Source organism: Rhinopithecus roxellana, chromosome 20, assembly GCF_007565055.1.
Source record: "Rhinopithecus roxellana isolate Shanxi Qingling chromosome 20, ASM756505v1, whole genome shotgun sequence".
In the NCBI taxonomy this organism is placed as follows: domain Eukaryota; kingdom Metazoa; phylum Chordata; class Mammalia; order Primates; family Cercopithecidae; genus Rhinopithecus; species Rhinopithecus roxellana.
The window spans coordinates 6,766,509-6,783,899 of NC_044568.1; the positions used below are offsets into that span (position 1 = coordinate 6,766,509).

Genomic DNA, 17,391 nt, shown 5'->3' on the forward strand with positions numbered 1-17,391 from the left:
TTGGCTCTGACTTTAGGCAGACATTCATTAGTGAGCGTGAGATGAGATTGTGGTGACTGTTAATGGGATCGACCCCCTCGGATCTTGGGAGATGAAAGTTTTCCCTAAGTGCAAGGCCGATTACTCTGGTGAATCTAATTCATACCTGACACTTGAGTGAACTCTTTGGGCACCCACTTAGATTCTAAGAATTTCCTCTTTTATGGAGGATTTGATCTCAGACCGTTTTGGGGCTTAGTTAGATTTGAATATCGGGCACCTGTAGTCCCAGCTACTCGGGAGGCTGAGGCAGGAGAATGGCGTAAACCCGGGAGGCGGAGCTTGCAGTGAGCTGAGATCCCGCCACTGCACTCCAGCCTGGGCGACAGAGCGAGACTCCGTCTCAAAAAAAAAAAAAGAAAAAATAATATAGAACTCTGTGATATTGAAAGTGACATACTCTTGTAATCCTACTCTTCAGAAAACTATCTTGCTAGACTAACCTTTCCAGATGTTTCAGTACTTATACAGATAGAAATATATAAATGTTTTTTAATTTAAACTGGAAATATGATTGTACTAAACATACAAACCTGTGTTTGTGTGTATACGTGTATATATATATATTTACATTACATCTATCCACCACCTAAGGGTGTTACATATAACATCACACAGTGATAAGAGTAGCTGCTCTCCCTAATTCATTTGTTTCAGACACCCATTTCACCCACTGCCTGGCTGCCTGACTGCCACCCCTCCTACTCCAGTGACTTTTTCCCTCCTCTCCATCTCAGTTTTCAACACGACTCTGTTTTGAGGAAATGACATGCTTCTACTTTAATTAGCTTTATATAGAAATTCACCTCCCCCAAAATTATGGTATAAAAAATTTCTCTGCCTAGTTAGTACAATGTATTTTTACATAGTTTTCTAGAGGACAATTCCTGGAACTGGAATTGCTGGGCCAAAGGTAGTAAATCTGTAACAAATTAATAACCATCACCAAATTGTACCCCATAAAGGACCATCAATAACACTACTCAACCAGTAGTTGCATATGCTTGTTAATAGCTCTCTGGCCAGCTTATAGTGATGTTTTTAATGATGAATCACTGTGGAGGAGAATTTGTGTTTTCTCGTTTTAAATTTAATTTAATTTAATTTAATTTTGTTTTATTTTTTTGAGACAGAGTTTCACCCTTGTACTCAGGCTGGAGTGCAATGGCATGATCTTGGCTCACTGCAACCTTCACCTCCTGGGTTCAAGCAATTCTCCTGCTTCAGCCTCCCGAACAGCTGGGATTACAGGCGCCCACCACCACACCCGGCTAATTTGTATTTTTAGTAGAGACCAGGTTTCACCACATTGGCCAGGCTGGTCTCAAACTCCTGACCTCAGATGATCTACCCGCCTCAGCCTCCCAAAGTGCTGGATTACAGGCATGAGCCACCGCCCCCGACCAGAAATTGTATTTTCTAAGGAGGAAAGCAGATACAGGATCTCCAATACTTTTTATTAAATTAAATCCCTACCTTAAAACAACTACTCTTCTTTCTTCAAGAGACGGAGTCTCTTTCTGTCACCAAGGCTAGAGTGCAGTAGCAATATCGTAGCTCACTACAGCCTCAAAGTCCTGGGCTCAAGCAATCCTCTTGTCTCAGCCTCCCATGTAATTAAAACAACAGGTGCATGCCACCGTGCCTGGCTAATTTTTTTGGAGAGACAGGGTCTCACTGTGTTGTGCAGGCTGGTCTCAAACTCCTGGGCTCAAGTGATCCTTCTGCCTCAGCCTACGAAAGCACTGGGATTATAGATGTGAGCCACTGTGCCCATCTAAGAACTATTCTTTTTTTTTTGTTTTTTTTTGAGGCGGAGTACTCGCTCTGTCGCCCAGGCTGGAGTGCAGTGGCCGGATCTCAGCTGACTTCAAGCTCCGCCTCCCAGGTTCACGCCATTCTCCTGCCTCAGCCTCCCAAGTAGCTGGGACTACAGACCAGCTAATTTTTTACATTTTTTGTACAGACGGGGTTTCACCGTGTTAGCCAGGATGGTCTCCATCTCCTGACCTCGTGATCCACCCGCCTCGGCCTCCCAAAGTGCTGGGATTACAGGCGTGAGCCACCACAGCTGGCCTTATTCATTGACTTCTAGCACAATTATATGATCAGAAACATGCTGTGTGATTTGATTCCTCTGAAATATGTTGAGATTTGCTGGAACAAAATAAGTTAGGTTAATTTTTGTAAATGTGCCATGCATGCTTAAAATGAATGTATCTATAACATTTGTTCCTGAGATACAGGTTGATGGATGGATGGCTACATGGATGTGATGGAGATGGTTACTATTGGGACCTTCCGCATCCTACTGATGTTTAGTTGCTTAGGATATGAATGGATGAGCGGGACTGTAAAACCTCTCACTCTGCTTGGGTATGAGGTTCTTCCTTGTCGTCCCGCCATCTTGTTTTTTACGTTTTGCCTCCAGGTTTGACCTTGAGGAATCCCGGCAGCTCAGGAAGGAAGCAGCCGCCCAGAAGCAGGGACAGGGAGCTGGTTGGGGAGGACTAGAAATCAGAAGGTTTGTGAAGGTTCCAGAGAGGACCTGTCCTTGAGGGGAGCGTGGGGGGCTGAGATGGGGGAGCGGGCATTGGAAGGACGCTGGCGCTCAGTGCAATGTCCACTGTGAGGCAGCACATTCCGGGGCCGGTGATTGGTGGAGAGGGAGTATAAAGCCCCAGGGTTGCTAAGGCAGCGCCCAGACGGAAGACGGTTTGCTGGAAAGCAGAGCCCTGGTCCCCGTCTAATTGCTCCTGAGCCTCCCGCTCCCTTGCCCCGCACGTCCTGTTGCTTCTCTGATTGACCTTCTCCCTGACCTGTAGCTAAACCTTCCACCAGTACTTGAGAACTTAATTTGAACCGGATCCTTTCCCACACCCCTTCCTCCTCCTCCTCCCCCCCCAATAGCCCCCTTCTCCTCCGTTACCTTCTCTCCCCTCCCCTCCCCTCCCCCTCCCCAAGTCAGATCCGGGCTGTCCCCATCCCCTTCCCTGCCCCCTCCCTAAGCCACCCCCACCTCTGTCCTGGCTGCCTCAGGGTGCCCTGAGAGGACCAGGACATGCGGGTGCCATGGCTGCTCTTTTGGCTCCTCCTGCTGGGATTTCTCAGCCATCAGTCAAACTATGTGAGTAGAGGCTGGACCCGCGGGGTTTCTTCCTTGTTATTGGGCCGTGTCACGCGGCATGAAATTACACAGCTCAGGCCTGTAATCCCAGCACTTTAGGGAGCCGAGGTGGGCAGATCACTTGAGTCCAGGAGTTCAAGACTAGCCGGGGCATCATAGCTAAACCCCATCTCTACAAAAAATGCCAAAAAAAGATTAGTCGGGCCTGGTGGTGCGCACCTGTTGTCCCAGTTACTGGAGAGGCTGAAGTGGGAGGATCGCTCCGGCCCAGGAGTTGAAAGCTGCAGTAAGCCGAGATTGCCCCGATGCACTCTTGTCTCAAACACAACGAATCAAAACAAAGTGAAATGTCATTTGAGTTTCGTGTCTTGTTTTTTTTTTTTTTCTTGAGACAGAGTCTCACTCTGTCGCCCAGGCTGGAGTGCAGTGGCAAGATCTTGGCTTACTGCAACCTCTGCCTCCCGGGTTCAAGCAATTGTCCTGCCTCAGCCTCCTGAGTAGCTGGGATTACAGGCGCAGACCACCACGCCTGGCTAATTTTTGTATTTTTAGTAGAGACCGGGTTTCACCATCTTCGCCCGGATACTCTCTATCTCTTGACCTTGTGATCCACCTGCCTCAGCCTCCCAGAGTGCTGGGATTACAGGCGTGAGCCACAGCACCAGGCCAAAATATATAACCTTAAGTGTAAGTTTACTAACTTTGAAAAGTACATACACCAGCATAACCCAACCCCCTTTCAAGATCTACACTATTTGTTTGTTTGTTTGTTTGTTTTGTTTTGAGATGGAGTTTCTCTCTTGTTGCCCAGGCTGGAGTGCAATGGCACAATATCAACTCCCCGCAACCTCCACCTCCCAGGTTCAAGCGATTCTCCTGCCTCAGCCTCTTGAGTAGCTGGGATTACAGGCATGTGCCACCACACCCTGCTAATTTTGTATTTTTAGTAGAGATGGGGTTTCTCTGTGTTGCTCAGGCTGGTTTTGAACTCCCGACCTCAAGTGATCCTCCCACCTCAGCCTCCCAAAGTGTTGGGATTACAGGTGTGAACCACCGTGCCCAGCCAAGATCTACACTATTATGTCACCCCAGAAAGTGAACTCTCCCTCTTCCCAGCCAATCTCTTTCTTATCATAGGTTAGCTTGCTTATTCTGGAATTTCGTGTATATAGATGCATGCCATGCCATAGGTACTTTTTTGTGTCTGCCTTATTCTACTCAACACAATGTTTCTGAAATCATTATCATTGTTGCACAGTTCCCTAATGCCATCCTTTCCATTTCAGACTCAGTATATGCTGAGTTCAACCTGTTGAAGGGCTATCTCTGTTTAATTCACCATCTTGAAAGAAACATTTAAAATTAAGATGTTTTCAAGAACATATAGTTAAATCCTGAGGTATCGATGTAGAAATGTTATCACAAGTTGTCTGAACTTACTCAGGGGAAGTCTTTGTCTTCATTCACATAAGAGTCTAATGGAATTAATATCAACAATCTTAGAGAAATTCCACACTATTCATGCCATTTTGCCATTTTCATAATCTCCACCTTGGTAATTTTTTTTTTTTTTTTTTGAGACAGAGTCTTGCTCTGTCACCCAGGCTGAAGTGCAGTGGCATGATCTCGGCTCACTGCAATCTCTGCCTCCCTGGTTCAAGCGATTCTTCTGCCTCAGCCTCCCAAGTAGCTGGAACTACAGGCGCGTGCCACCATGCCCTGCTAATTTTTTGTATTTTTAGTAGAGATGGGGTTTCACTGTGTTAGCTAGGATGGACTCGATCTCCTGATCTTGTGATCCACCCGCCTTGGCCTCCCAAAGTGCTGAGATTACAGGCGTGAGCCACTGTGCCTGGCCCACCTTGGTAATTTTTAAGCACTGAAATTTGATACTTATTTGTGAATGAAGGCATCTCTTCATTGTATTTTTTTTTTTTTTACTTATGCTGAGTTTTAAATGACAAAGATTCACATAATCCAAGAGAGAAGTATGATTCAGAGGGATTCTTTTATCATGTGATATGTGATAAATACAACCAATGTTATACATCAATTTAAAAAATAAGTAAATAAAGAAAAGATAATTACTGGCCAGGCTGTAATCACAGCACTTTGAGAGGCCAAGGTGGGTGGATCATGAGGTCGGGAATTCGATACCAGCTGGCCAAGATGGTGAAACCCTGTCTCTACTAAAAATACAAAAATTAGCGGAGCACAGTGCCAGGCGCCTGTAATCCCAGTTATTCAGTAGGCTGAGGCAGGAGAATCGCTTGAACCTGGGCGGCGGAGGTTGCAGTGAGCTAAGATCGTGCCACTGCACTCTAGACTGGGCAACAGAGCAAGACTTTGTCTCAAAATAAAAGAAAAAAAAAAAAAAGAAAGAAAAGATAATGACTTTATATACTTAGCTTGTCTTACTCGTGAGTGACGGGCTGCATGTGGCCCAGGACAGTTTTGAATGCAGTTCAACACAAATTTGTAAAGTTTCTGAAAACGTTATGAGATTTTGGCCAGGTGCGATGTCTCATGCCTGTAATCCCAGCACTTTGGGAGGCCGAGGCAGGCAGATCACCTGAGGTCAGGAGTTCGAGACCACCCTGTCCAACATGGCAAAACCCCGTCTCCACATAAAATACAAAAATTAACCAGACATGGTGGCAAGGACCTGTAATCTCAGCTACTCAGGAGGCTGAGGCAGGAGAATGGCTTGAGCCCAGGAGCTGGAGGTTGCAGTGAGCTGAGACTGCACCACTGCACTCCAGTCTGGGCGACTGAGCGAGACTGTCTCCAGAGAAAAAAAAAAGAGTTTTTTTTTTTAGATCATCAGCTATTGTTAGTGTATGTTATGTGTGGCCCAAGACAACTTTGCTTCTTTTAATATAGCCCACGGAAGCCAAAAGATTGGATATCCCTGCTTTATACCAAGAAAAAAGACACCCTACATTTGCAATGCCCAAAAACACTACCAGCCATCCAAAAAACATGAGACTGGTAACTTCTGTTCTTTTTTGTAGCAGTGGAATCCCATGGTGATATCTGAGGGATGTGGTTACCTTTTGGAGGAGGGTAATGGTTTCTAAGGATGATTCTTTTTGACTGAAATATTGTCAGTGTCACTGACCTTTTCGTTATTTCCACTATTATTATTTCAGGTTATCAGTTATCTGCCTGACCATTTTCAGCCTGGGCCTGACTTTTTTGGAATTCCTTGGAGAGCTATCATTATTGTGTTTCTAGGAATCTCTACACTTGGCATTTTCCTCTGGAAAACTAGCTTTGGTGTGAGTATACTAACTTTCTGTAGAGGTATACTTGTAATCACAAATGAGAAGAAATTATTTAAAACAATTCATGTTTCTGGACTTCACTATAAATATGTGGTTTTACCCAAAAAATCAGGGAAATGATTTATTAGCATAAGAATTATGAAAATATCTGCCATTTACATTATGAAAATTAAATAGGTTGGTGTTTGTTTAATAGAATGTCAGGAGAGCTTTTGGTCAAAAATAAGTTTTTTTTAACCTTTGTGCTCTTTATCAGAAATGGAGTATGAAGTTTCATCACTTAAATAGGAAATTCTTTCTAAACTCTTCTGCTTTATAATTCTATCGTATGGGTGGAAGGAAAGCTTCCACTCCTCCCTCTAAAGATTCACTGCAGAAATGAGCTGACGGCTAGGCGCGGTGGATCAAGCCTGTAATCCCAGCACTTTCCAAGATGGGCAGATCACGAGGTCAGGAGATCGAGACCATCCTGGCTAACACGGTGAAACCCCATCTCTACTAAAAAATACAAAAAACTAGCTGGGCGAGGTGGCGGGCGCCTGTAGTCCCAGCTACTCTGGAGGCTGAGGCAGGAGAGTGGCGTAAACCCGGGAGGCGGAGCTTGCAGTGAGCTGAGATCCGGCCACTGCACTCCAGCCTGGGCGACAGAGGGAGACTCCATCTCAAAAAAAAAAAAAGAAATGAGCTGATAACAGACAGCTTAACAGGAGAAGAAAAACATAGAACAGGTATAAACATGAGAGCCAGCTGAAAAATGAGGCTGCTAGAAGGCCCAGATGGTTGATGCTTAAAGAGCACCCTCTTCTGAGGGGAAAGGAAGATAGACAGAGATGTAGGCAATTTAGAGGGGCAGCAAATGATTTTTAGGGGAAATGAAAGAGCCCAAGGAACAAACAATTGGCCTGAGACAAAGTTCCTGTGAGATCACAGGGACAAGGTGACAAACTGCAGGAAGGTGAAGGGCAGAACTGCACTGCGTCTCATGCTGCAGAGAAAGCCCCAGAGAATCTCTTAGAACTGCCCTCCAGGGAATCCATGAAAAATGTGTCTGGGCAGGGTAATTTCGAATGACATCAGTCAAAGTGCATGTTCCCAGTTGCAATTGCAGAGAAATCAGCATGTCAAAAGTCTGCACTTGGTAAGAATGTGGCTGCTAAGTTATGCCATAATTTGCCTTTTGAGCCTTTTTGTCCATTGGGTAAATTGAGCTCTACATGTTCTCTTGCCATTCATGACAGTAAAAATGTGGTTTTCTGGGGGCTGAACCTCCTTCTGAACAACTGATCCAAGATAAATGTACTAATACCACAAAGCTTTTTGATATTCAAGGAAAGAGGAAGTATGTTTTATTTTTACAACCTAGATAATTACACATCATTTGGCACTGCCTTCCAAGATATGTACAAAACAGAAAATATATGAGTTATGAAGGTATCTAGGCCCAATTTAACATTCTCTACCCCACTTAGTCTTGAAAAGAGAATTTTTAGTATAAATTGGGGGACTTTTTTCGTTTGTTTGTTTTGTTTCTGAGACGAGTCTCCCTCTGTTGCCCAGGCTGGAGTATAATAGTGTGATCTCGGTTCATTGCAGCCTCCACCTCCTGGCTTCAAGCAGTTCTCCTGCCTCAGCCTCCCAAGTAGCTGGGATTACAGGTGCCCACCACCACGCCCAGCTTATTTTTAGTAGAGTCGGGATTTTACCATGTTGGCCAGGCTGGTCTCAAACTCCCGACCTCAAATGATCCGCCCACCTCAGCCTCCCAAAGTGATGGGATTACAAGTGTGAGCCACCACGTGAGCCGGGGGAAGTTTTTCAATTTACACTAAAATTCCATTAAGGAAAGTTCAGTTGAGCTGTTTGACTTGGATAACTTTGCACCTTCTCATCTTTCCCCTTGTCCTCTAGTCATCTATCTCATTACCTCCTAAGGAGAGACATCGTGGGTGCCATGAAATGTTCATGCATGACAGCGTTTCTTCACTTCTCATTTCTTCATGTGTTTGACATTCTCCTAGCTGCAAACTGGGCCAGCTACCTTTCCTGTGAAATCTAGCAGTGGCTGTGGGATAGATGTGGTTGCTCTTTTATCTTTTTAGATTACCCATTGCTTCTCTCAAAATCCTAGTACATGTTTTGTTTTTTATCCTATGTGCAGAAATCAGAGAAAACAAATTCTACAAAGAATTTGACAGATATTATTTCAGGCCAGGTGTGGTGGCTCACACATGTAATCCCAGCAATTTGGGAAGCTGAGGCAGGTGAATCACTTGAGGTCAGGAGTTCAAGACCAGTTGGGCCAGCATGGTGAAACCCCATATCTACTAAAAAGATAAAAATTACCCAGGCATCGTAGCGGGCACCTGTACTCCCAGCTACTTGGGAGGCCGAGGCATGAGAATCGCTTGAATCTGGGAGGTGGAGGTTGCCGTGAGCCAAGGTGGCGCCACTGCACTTCAGCATGGGTGACAGAGTGAGACTTCATCTCAAAAAGAAAAAAAAAAAGAAAGTTAAAAAAAGAAAGAAAGAAAGTTATTTCAATGACTACCTCAGGAAATTCAGAGGTATCTGACCCACATCTGAGATGGGATTTGCATTGTGTCGTAGCTATGATGAGAACATATATTTAATATCTTAGAAGATTAAAATCATACAGTGACAATATGGAAATCTTGCTGGGAATTCAGTTGTTAGTGAGAATGTTTTGCATTAGGTTGAAACCAGCCTCAATGAGGGTGATGTCAGGGAAGGGAAAGTGGACTCTGAGTAGAACAGGGACAGAAGGAAGATGCTCCAGAGCGGGGGTGAAATGTTACAAATCCTGGAACTCAGAGAGCTGAAGGTAATTACATTCTTTGCAAGTTGTGAAATATGTTAACCTGTGGTAAAATACTTAATAATATGATAATTACCATCTAACCCTGTTGAAGTATACAGTTCAGTTGTGTGAAGTATATGCATGTCTTTTTTTTTTTTTTTGAGATGGAGTCTCACTCTGTCACCAGGCTGGAGTGCAATGGTGCGATCTCAGCTCACTGCAACCTCTGCCTCCCGGGTTCAAGCAGTTCTCCTGCCTCAGCCTCCCGAGTAGCTGGGACTACACGCGTGTGCCACCAGGCTCACCTAATTTTTGTATTTTTAGTAGAGACGGAGTTTCACCATCTTGGCCAGGCTGGTCTTGAACTCCTGACCCTGTGATCCACCCACCTCGGCCTCCCAAAGTGCTGGGATTACAGGCATGAGCCACCGCGCCTGGCAGTCATTCTTAAATTATTATTTCCTAGGTGTCTTTCCTCAAGATTGTCTTAAAGTTACAAAATGTACATGACAGATCCACGGATGTACAGCGGAGAGCCTGGAGGTCCAATAGCCGTAGGCAAGAAGGTATGGCTCTGTTGGAATCCCCATAGCATGGAAATGAGTTTGACCTGGAAAGGGAAAGAACAGCTTCTTACCCTCAGGTTTCTCACCTTCTTTTCTCCTCTCTTCACCCTCACCAAGGGCTGAGGTCCACTTGTACACACACAAAGAAAAGGGTTTCTTCCTTTCCGGGAATTAAAATTGCCCTGGAAGACCTCTTTACTTCACGGAGCTTTATGGAAGCCAGAGTTCGAGCTGAAGTCCATAAGGTGACAACGAAGGTCAACAGTCATTACCAAATCAATGGACAGAGGAAGACTACCGAGAAATTGTAAGATGTGCCTTGACACAAACACTGTTGTATGAACCATGTGCCAATCAAAGTAGACAACTGTAATGTCCTTGAGAATATTTTCTGCAATATTTGTGGCAGATTCAGTGGGTACAAAATTGAGTTTGTCCTTTCTACTTGATTAGTGTAATCTGCATAACTCCTTTCCCTTCCTACAGTCTTGTTTGTAATTTTTTGGGGAGAACAGGAGGTGCTAGTACTGGCATTGGTTTTCCTTTCTCTCGCGCGCTTTTTTTTTTTCCCCCTGAGACGGAGCTTTGCTCTTGTTGCCCAGGCTGGAGTGCAATGGCACAATCTCGGCTCATTGCCTTTTGGGTTCAAGCGATTCTCCTGCCTCAGCCTCCCAAGTAGCTGGGATTACAGGTGCCCACCACCAAGCCCAGCTGATTTTTGTATTTTTAGTAAAGATGGGGTTTCACCTTGTTGTCCAGGCTGGTCTCGAACTTCTGACATCAGGTGATCCACCCGCCTCAGCCTCCCAGACTTCTGGGATTAGAGGCGTGAGCCACCACTATTTTTTTTTTTTAATTTTGAGATAGAGTCTCTGTCACCCAGGCTCGCGTGCTGTGGCGCGATCTTGGCTCACTGCAACCTCTGCATCCAGGTTCAAGTAATTCTGCCTCAGCCTCCCAAGTAGCTTGAATTATAGGTGTGTGTCACCACACTTGGCCAATTTTCTTTTTTTTTTTCTGAGACAGAGTCTCACTCTGTCGCCCAGGCTAGAGTGCAGTGGTGTGATCTTGGCTCACTGCAACCTCCGCCTCCCAGGTTCAAGCGATTCTTCTGCCTCAGCCTCTTGAGTAGCTGGGACTACAGGCACATGCCACCACGCCCAGATAATTTTTGTATTTTTAGTAGAGACAGGGTTTCACCATATTGGCCAGGCTGGTCTTGAACTCCTGATATCATGATCCACACACCTCAGCCTCCCAATGTGCTGGGATTACAGGCTTGATCCACTGTGCCCGGCCCAATTTTTGTACTTTTAGTAGAGACAGGGTTTCACCATGTTGGCCAGGCTAGTCTTGAACTCCTGACCTCAGGTGATCCGCCTGCCTCGGCCTCCCAGAGTGAGCCACGACACCTGGCTTGGATTGTTGAATTTAATGCTTGGGTCACCTCCAGATTCATTTTCACAGTCTTTCAGATTTTGGTCATATTACATTGTATTTTGCTGCCATATGACTGATCTTTTTTTGTTAAATGTGAGATACTTGTTAAAAAATATTTAGGAATGAATTGAGGCCTACTAGCATGTTATCTTGCTGCAGAAGAGATGGGAGTCTACTTCTGGGGGTTAGTCAGGCAGCAGTTAAGGTCATTGGTGCAGGCTCAGTCCCTACAAAGGCCAGGGTATTTCCTGTCCACCTCTATTCTGGTGTGTGACTCTTCTGGGTCTCAACCAGAGCCAGTGGACTTCAGTACGGGTCGCCTTCATTGCCAGACCCTCAATCCACTTGTTTTCCATCTAATCCCATGCGTGTGTACAAAAGCTGCTCTGATTCTTTGCATCTCATAGTCCCTTCTGGAATTCAGCAATGAAACTCAGGGATATGGGTTCCAAATGCGAGGCCGACCTTCGTCCTGGGTTTCCTTCTTCTCCGTCTTGACCTCATGCCTCTTTACTGCCATGTTAGCAATTTGATGCATTCAATCATGGGTTTTATATTCTGTTTGGTGTCCCCCATTGTTCTTATGGGAGATCAGAAGCTTCAGATGCACTTACGTCAACTCAAGAGCAGAACGCTTCCTTAGCTTCCCTCCAGAGTCAGGTTTTGTGTTTCTAGTTCCCAAGTGCACAGCAGGAGTAGTGATGTCCTCACTGGCTTCTCATTTGCATTAAACCGTGAGCTCCTTTAGAGTGGGAACAGGACCCTGCTCCCATTGCATCCTCAGGACCTCACCACACACTCCGTGCTTAAGGCCACTCCAGACAGCATGTGCTAAAGGATGCCCTGTGGTCAGAAACAAGTGCATTAACTTTCTGTTTGAAGTGTGTTTGTCCCTGTTTCCTAGGGTTCTTTGAATTTTATACATCCTTCCTATAAAATCAAGTATCAGGTGAGATCCTTAGGATCAGGACCATGAATCAAGTAGTGTGAGGGCAACACAGCAAACCTACCTTTTTAGGCCATTTCCTTTTTCTACCCTCACTCTCTGTGAACTGAACCTTGTTAGAGTCAGTCAACACCAGGGTGGATGGTTTGCAGTTGTCACCTATTTTCAGGACATAACACCCTGACTTAGGAGCCATTCCGATCATTTCTAATCCAATAGATGCGCTCAGCATTCAGATTGCCCATTTCTAATGCAATAGATGCGCTCAGCATTCAGATTGCCTTTTCTCTCAACCACGATCTTTAAAGTCAATGACAAGAGTTCCAGTCCTGAATCATGGCAAAATGCAGTAGTGAACTGCAGGGTTAATGACACCATATTCTGGAAGGATCTGAGACTGATTGGGTTCTGGCATCAGCCTCTGACTGAGAATCAGGTCTTCCACAGGAGAAGTCAGATGAGGAGCAATCCTCTGCTCCCGATGGAGTTAGTTGTGATGAGTTGGGGAGGTCTGGTTTTTCACACTGAAAATGGGCTTTTGCTGTGTCAAGCACAAAACTGACCCCAGAGACACACATAGTGCACCTCATAGAAGCTTTTAATAGTCTTTATTTACTAAAGAATAGGACTATAGAACTATGAAGATGAGCTGGAAATGACACGTGACTTGCCAGCAGTCCAGAGTGTGATTTTTCTTTGTCTCTCAAGGGGAGGTGTCAGTTCTCCCTTCGGTTGTGAGAATCAGTTGGTTCGTTTGTAGGAAGGTTGCGGGAGAGACTTTTGAATCACAGCCTTCAGATGCCAGAAGGGCAGAGAGGATCCCACGCAGGCTAGTGAATCATGTGTGTGCATTTCTGTCCCTTCTAATCTCAGGAAGCTGAGAATGAAAGAACGTGAGCCAGCAGAAAAGGAGAAGCAGCTATCAGAGGCAGAGGAAAATGGGAAATTGGTTATGAAAAAAATACGTACCTACAAGTGAGTTCAGAAACTGAACCCCACCCTCTTGGGTGTTGTTTTTAACCTTTGTACAATGTTTAGACCTAGTAAATAGAGAAATAGAAACAAATGGTCAGAAGACATATCGAGAGAGAGAGAGAGTTCACAAAAGAGAAAACAAAGTACCTTAAGATTTACCAGTGACCAAAAGATGTGAAGTAGTAAAACATCTCCTGACCCCATTAACAGCTAGACTGTGTGGAAACTCAGCTCATACCAGCCATTCTAGGGGTGGTGTGAGTTGTCATCCTTAGGAAAGTGTGTTGTCATAGAATCAACCACATCCTTCAAAAGGACTATGCCTGTTTATAAGCCCAGCTGTTTCTGCCCTGTGAAACATGGCAAGGATATTAATACAAAGAGAATAAAGCTTTATGATAAAAAATGCCCAATGAAAGACGAATTAGGGATATACTGAAAATGGGGAAGGAAATTGTCTACTCAGAAGTTAGCAGGCATTAAGCAAAAGAGGAGAAATCAATATAGCAACAGTTTGGATCAGACTGTACTTTATTTATTTATTTTTTTTCTAAGACAGAATCTCACTCTGTCACCCAGGCTGGAGTGCAATGTGTGATCTCAGCTCACTGCAACCTCCGCCTCCCAGGTTCAAGCGATTCCCCTGCCTCAGCCTCCCGAGTAGGTGGGATTATAGGTGCCTGCCACCACGCCTGGCTAATTTTTTGTGTTTTTAGTAGAGATGGGGTTTCGCTGTATTAGCCAGGATGGTCTCGATCTCCTGACCTTGTGATTCACCCACCTTGGCCTCCCAAAGTGCTGGGATTACAGGTGTGAGCCACTGCACTCGGCCCAGACTGTACTTTTATAGCCATCTGAAGTATGTTTTCTAGCTATGGATAGATTGTGTAAGGGTACAGTTGTGAGGATAACAGAAACATGGCAGATTATTTAAAATCATCCTGAAAGTGATGCTTTATCTGATGAAAGTGATTGTAATCCATAGGGAATCGTTTCAAGGCGCGCAAGAGTTGCAGTGGCGGGCAGAGGACTCCTACAGACGCAAAGTAAGGACCTTCCTCCCCACGGTTGCAGGATTGTTCAGTGCTGATGCAGATGATGCCATGGCCCTTAGATTCTCTCAACATTCAATTTCTCATGTGTTGGCTTTTTCAGATCGCCCCTTCTGCAAGAAAGGCTCTTGACAACCAGGTAAGTTTGTTTGTTTTGCTTGCTTTTGGACATAGTCTGCCAGGTCAGAACGTGGATGTATTTTTCTCCCCACAGCTCTTTGCTCAAACCTTGCAGTGGGAGATGGCCGAGAGGAAGGCTTACAAGCAGCACGGGTAGGTTATTGTGATGGACATTTTAAAGGATGTGTTGGTTTTAAGATAAAGCTTTGAGTGTCTAGTAAAGAACTTGGTGTTTTAATTCTTCAAGTCAATTCTTCCTCTGTCTTGTAGGTGTGAAATGAGGGAAAAGCAGAGAATGCCAGAGAGACACATGAGTGAGGAGTCAGTCCAGGAACGACCGGGCCTAAAGAACCCTTTCTGGAGAGGTAGGAGCTCGCTGTGAAGGCAGCTGCTTAATTTCTGCTACACAATCCACACACCCTGCTTCTCCTTTTGGGGGTGAGGGCTCGGGTGGGGTAATTGTTATGTTTCCTGGAAACAATTCCAAGCACTTACAAAGAGAACAGTTGTCCTGCTAGGTGGTAGGACCCTATTTATCTCAGGTGCCCTAGCTGAATGGCTCTTGGCTGGTCCCCTGTGAATGGTGCAGCTCAGGCCGCTCCACCGACTGTGGACATTGCCCCACCCTGATGTCTTGGTTACTTTTAACTGAGGAGATGAGCCTAGAAGGCAAATGGGCCAGCTCCCTTTTCCACCTTGACTCAGTGTGAAGGCTTTATTTTTCTTTCATTTGAGAAAACAGCAATAGCACTTTAGAATGGGAGCCACATGTAGGGATGAGAGCATAGATTTTCTGGCCATGTCTTCATGGATCAATACTGTAGCATGAGATCTGCTTTAAGAAAAGAAGCAGGCTGGGCGCGGTGGCTCATGCCTGTAATCCCAGCATTTTGGGAGCCCGAGGCGGGCGGATCACAAGGTCAGGAGATCGAGACCATCCTGGCTAACATGGTGAAACCCCGTCTCTACTAAAAATACAAAAAAAATTAGGTGTGTGTGGTGGCGGGCGCCTGTAGTCCCAGCTACTTGGGAGGCTGAGGCAGGAGAATGGCATGAACCCGGAGGGCAGACTTGCAGTAAGCTAAGATCGTACCACTGCACTCCAGCCTGGACGACAGAGCGAGACTCCGTCTCAAAAAAAAAAAAAAAAAAAAAAAAAAAGAAGAAGTATTTATTTACACTTTTTGGAACTTCCTTCATTCTTTTTGTTTGTTTAAGTTGTTTATTGTCAACTATATAACTCCATTAGTAAGTTAAATTTCTATGTAATCTTACTCCTCTAACATTTGAAGTGGAACCCTAAAACTTTCCAGTTAATTTCTGTAGCTCTTACCTTTTCTCATGACTGTTCATCTTTTTATGTCCATTTCTGTTCATAAGTATTGGTAATACCTGGCCAGGTATGAAAGTTAGATTAACTATGAATCCACAGAATTTTAAATGCCCCCGTGGCTTGAAGAAGAGGAGCAGTGTTGTTGCTATCCAGGGTTTACTGATCTTCTTCCAAACATGGCTGTTCCTGTTCTAATTTTGAGTCTGTGCTGACATGATGAGTGAGTTCCTCTGATATGTACTGATTTAGAGCTCATTTCCAGCTGGTTAGAGCCCGACCTGTTCACAGCCTGTTGAGAATTAAGAATAGCCCTGGACCAGGGCTCTGTGGTGTCTTCCTCAAGGATGAGGGCCCCGAGGGCTCCAGATTCCTCTGAGGCATGTGGTCAAGAAACCCTGCGCCTGTGGTAAGGGACCTGTGTGGCAGAGAGTGAGATGGCAGTGGAGGGTGTGGAGGGTTTCTTACTCTGCACAGAACATGCAAGCCAGATTTGGCCCCATTCCCTTCTCTGGCCCTTAGCAGATTCAGGACCTCATTCGGTTCCCATGAGGAGCAGCCACTGCGTCCCAGCTGGAAACACAGAGAAGACAAAGGTAAATGCTGGGGTGGTTTTCACTCTTCCTACGTCAGGACACTTTGGTCTTTTCCTACAACTCCCTCTCCTGGCCTGGCCTCTGCTCTGTGGGTTCTGTGGTGCCTTTTCTGTCTCGACTTTTTCAGAAGCAAAATCTTCCCCATGAGCTTTCAGGCTTCTCCGTTCCCGGCTGATCATCGTTGGTGGCACCTCCAGGATCCATAAATGCTCAGGGGCCAACGGCTGAAGGGCTTTTACTGTTCTGTTTCCAGAACCAACACCAGGAGGTGCCACTGACCTCCACTACTGTAGGTCTCATGGTGCAGTGAACTCCCACTGACTCTCATTTCTGAAATATGTGGGGTTTTCCTTCCTTTGCTGTGATTTTGTTTGTTTTCTGCTCTAAGGTAGGAGATTAACATTTGAAATATCTGCTGTATTCCCAGAAGATAGTGAAAACTCATTAATCCAACATTAATTTGTGCCTTGTGCAATTTTGAATACTCTTTGACAAGGCCAATTCCATAGTCCATCACAGTCCCATCCCTCTTGGTAACTGTGTGGTGCAAAAACACCTTCATGCCCACCCAGTGGTGCCCCTGATCTAATATTCTCAGTGTCAGAGGTTCCATATTTGTAATAGCAAATAGGCCCCGAGTGTGAGTTAGTGAAGAGTGAATGTAACTTATTACCAAGGGACAATTCCAAATGAAGGCCTTAAATGATGCTCAGCTAAGCTGGTTCTTGTGTGGCCTCTGCACCTTCAACAGCTGCCGAGTCCTATGATTACACATGATGGGACTTGTACACTTGAAGTCAAACACATTTTTAAAACTTGCTTTGTTTAGAATTCCCACCTCATTTTTCCATGGACAAAAGTATTCTTTATATCATAATGCACTTACAATTTGGTATTACCTGGGAGTGAAAAGAAATATTACAGCCATGCCTAACTGACTTCTTGATGTAGGATTGTTCTGTCAGAAAACCCTCTCCCAGGTCCCCTGCAGCTCTTCAGGAATCCACATCTCCCCAGAACTCTTTGTTCTCATGGGTGGCACCTCCAGAGTGAAGAAGATCCTTTGTCAAGAAGGGAAACAGAGGGAAAATGAGA

The 17,391-nt window shown here is 45.1% G+C and overlaps 2 protein-coding genes across 4 annotated transcripts in view; one reads left to right on the top strand and one right to left on the bottom strand.

Annotated features, from left to right (window-relative positions):
- Positions 1 to 9,647: 9,647 nt before the first annotated feature.
- On the top strand, positions 9,648 to 15,098 carry NPIPB6 (nuclear pore complex interacting protein family member B6). Of its 2 annotated transcripts, XM_030924381.1 has the most exons (7): positions 9,653 to 9,837; positions 9,955 to 10,144; positions 13,097 to 13,198; positions 14,184 to 14,244; positions 14,354 to 14,389; positions 14,465 to 14,523; positions 14,641 to 15,098. In XM_030924381.1, the coding sequence occupies exons 2-7, from the start codon at positions 10,050 to 10,052 to the stop codon at positions 14,750 to 14,752; spliced, it is 465 nt and encodes a 154-aa protein (XP_030780241.1). In that variant the 5' UTR covers positions 9,653 to 9,837; positions 9,955 to 10,049; the 3' UTR covers positions 14,753 to 15,098. The 2 variants fall into 2 exon arrangements, with proteins under 2 accessions (XP_030780240.1, XP_030780241.1); XM_030924380.1 differs by having other exon boundaries at positions 9,648 to 9,837; positions 14,354 to 14,523.
- The window catches only part of LOC104670340 (poly(A)-specific ribonuclease PARN-like), a 92,461-nt gene continuing 87,196 nt past the window's right edge, over positions 12,127 to 17,391 (bottom strand). The window contains exons 15-16 of one of the 2 annotated variants that reach the window (XR_004055331.1): positions 13,193 to 13,263; positions 12,127 to 13,100 (exon numbers count right to left, since the gene is read on the bottom strand). The gene's annotated coding sequence lies outside the window, so the exon portion shown is untranslated. Of the gene's footprint in view, positions 13,264 to 17,391 lie in introns of both variants that reach the window. The other variant, XR_004055330.1, reaches the window with a different exon arrangement.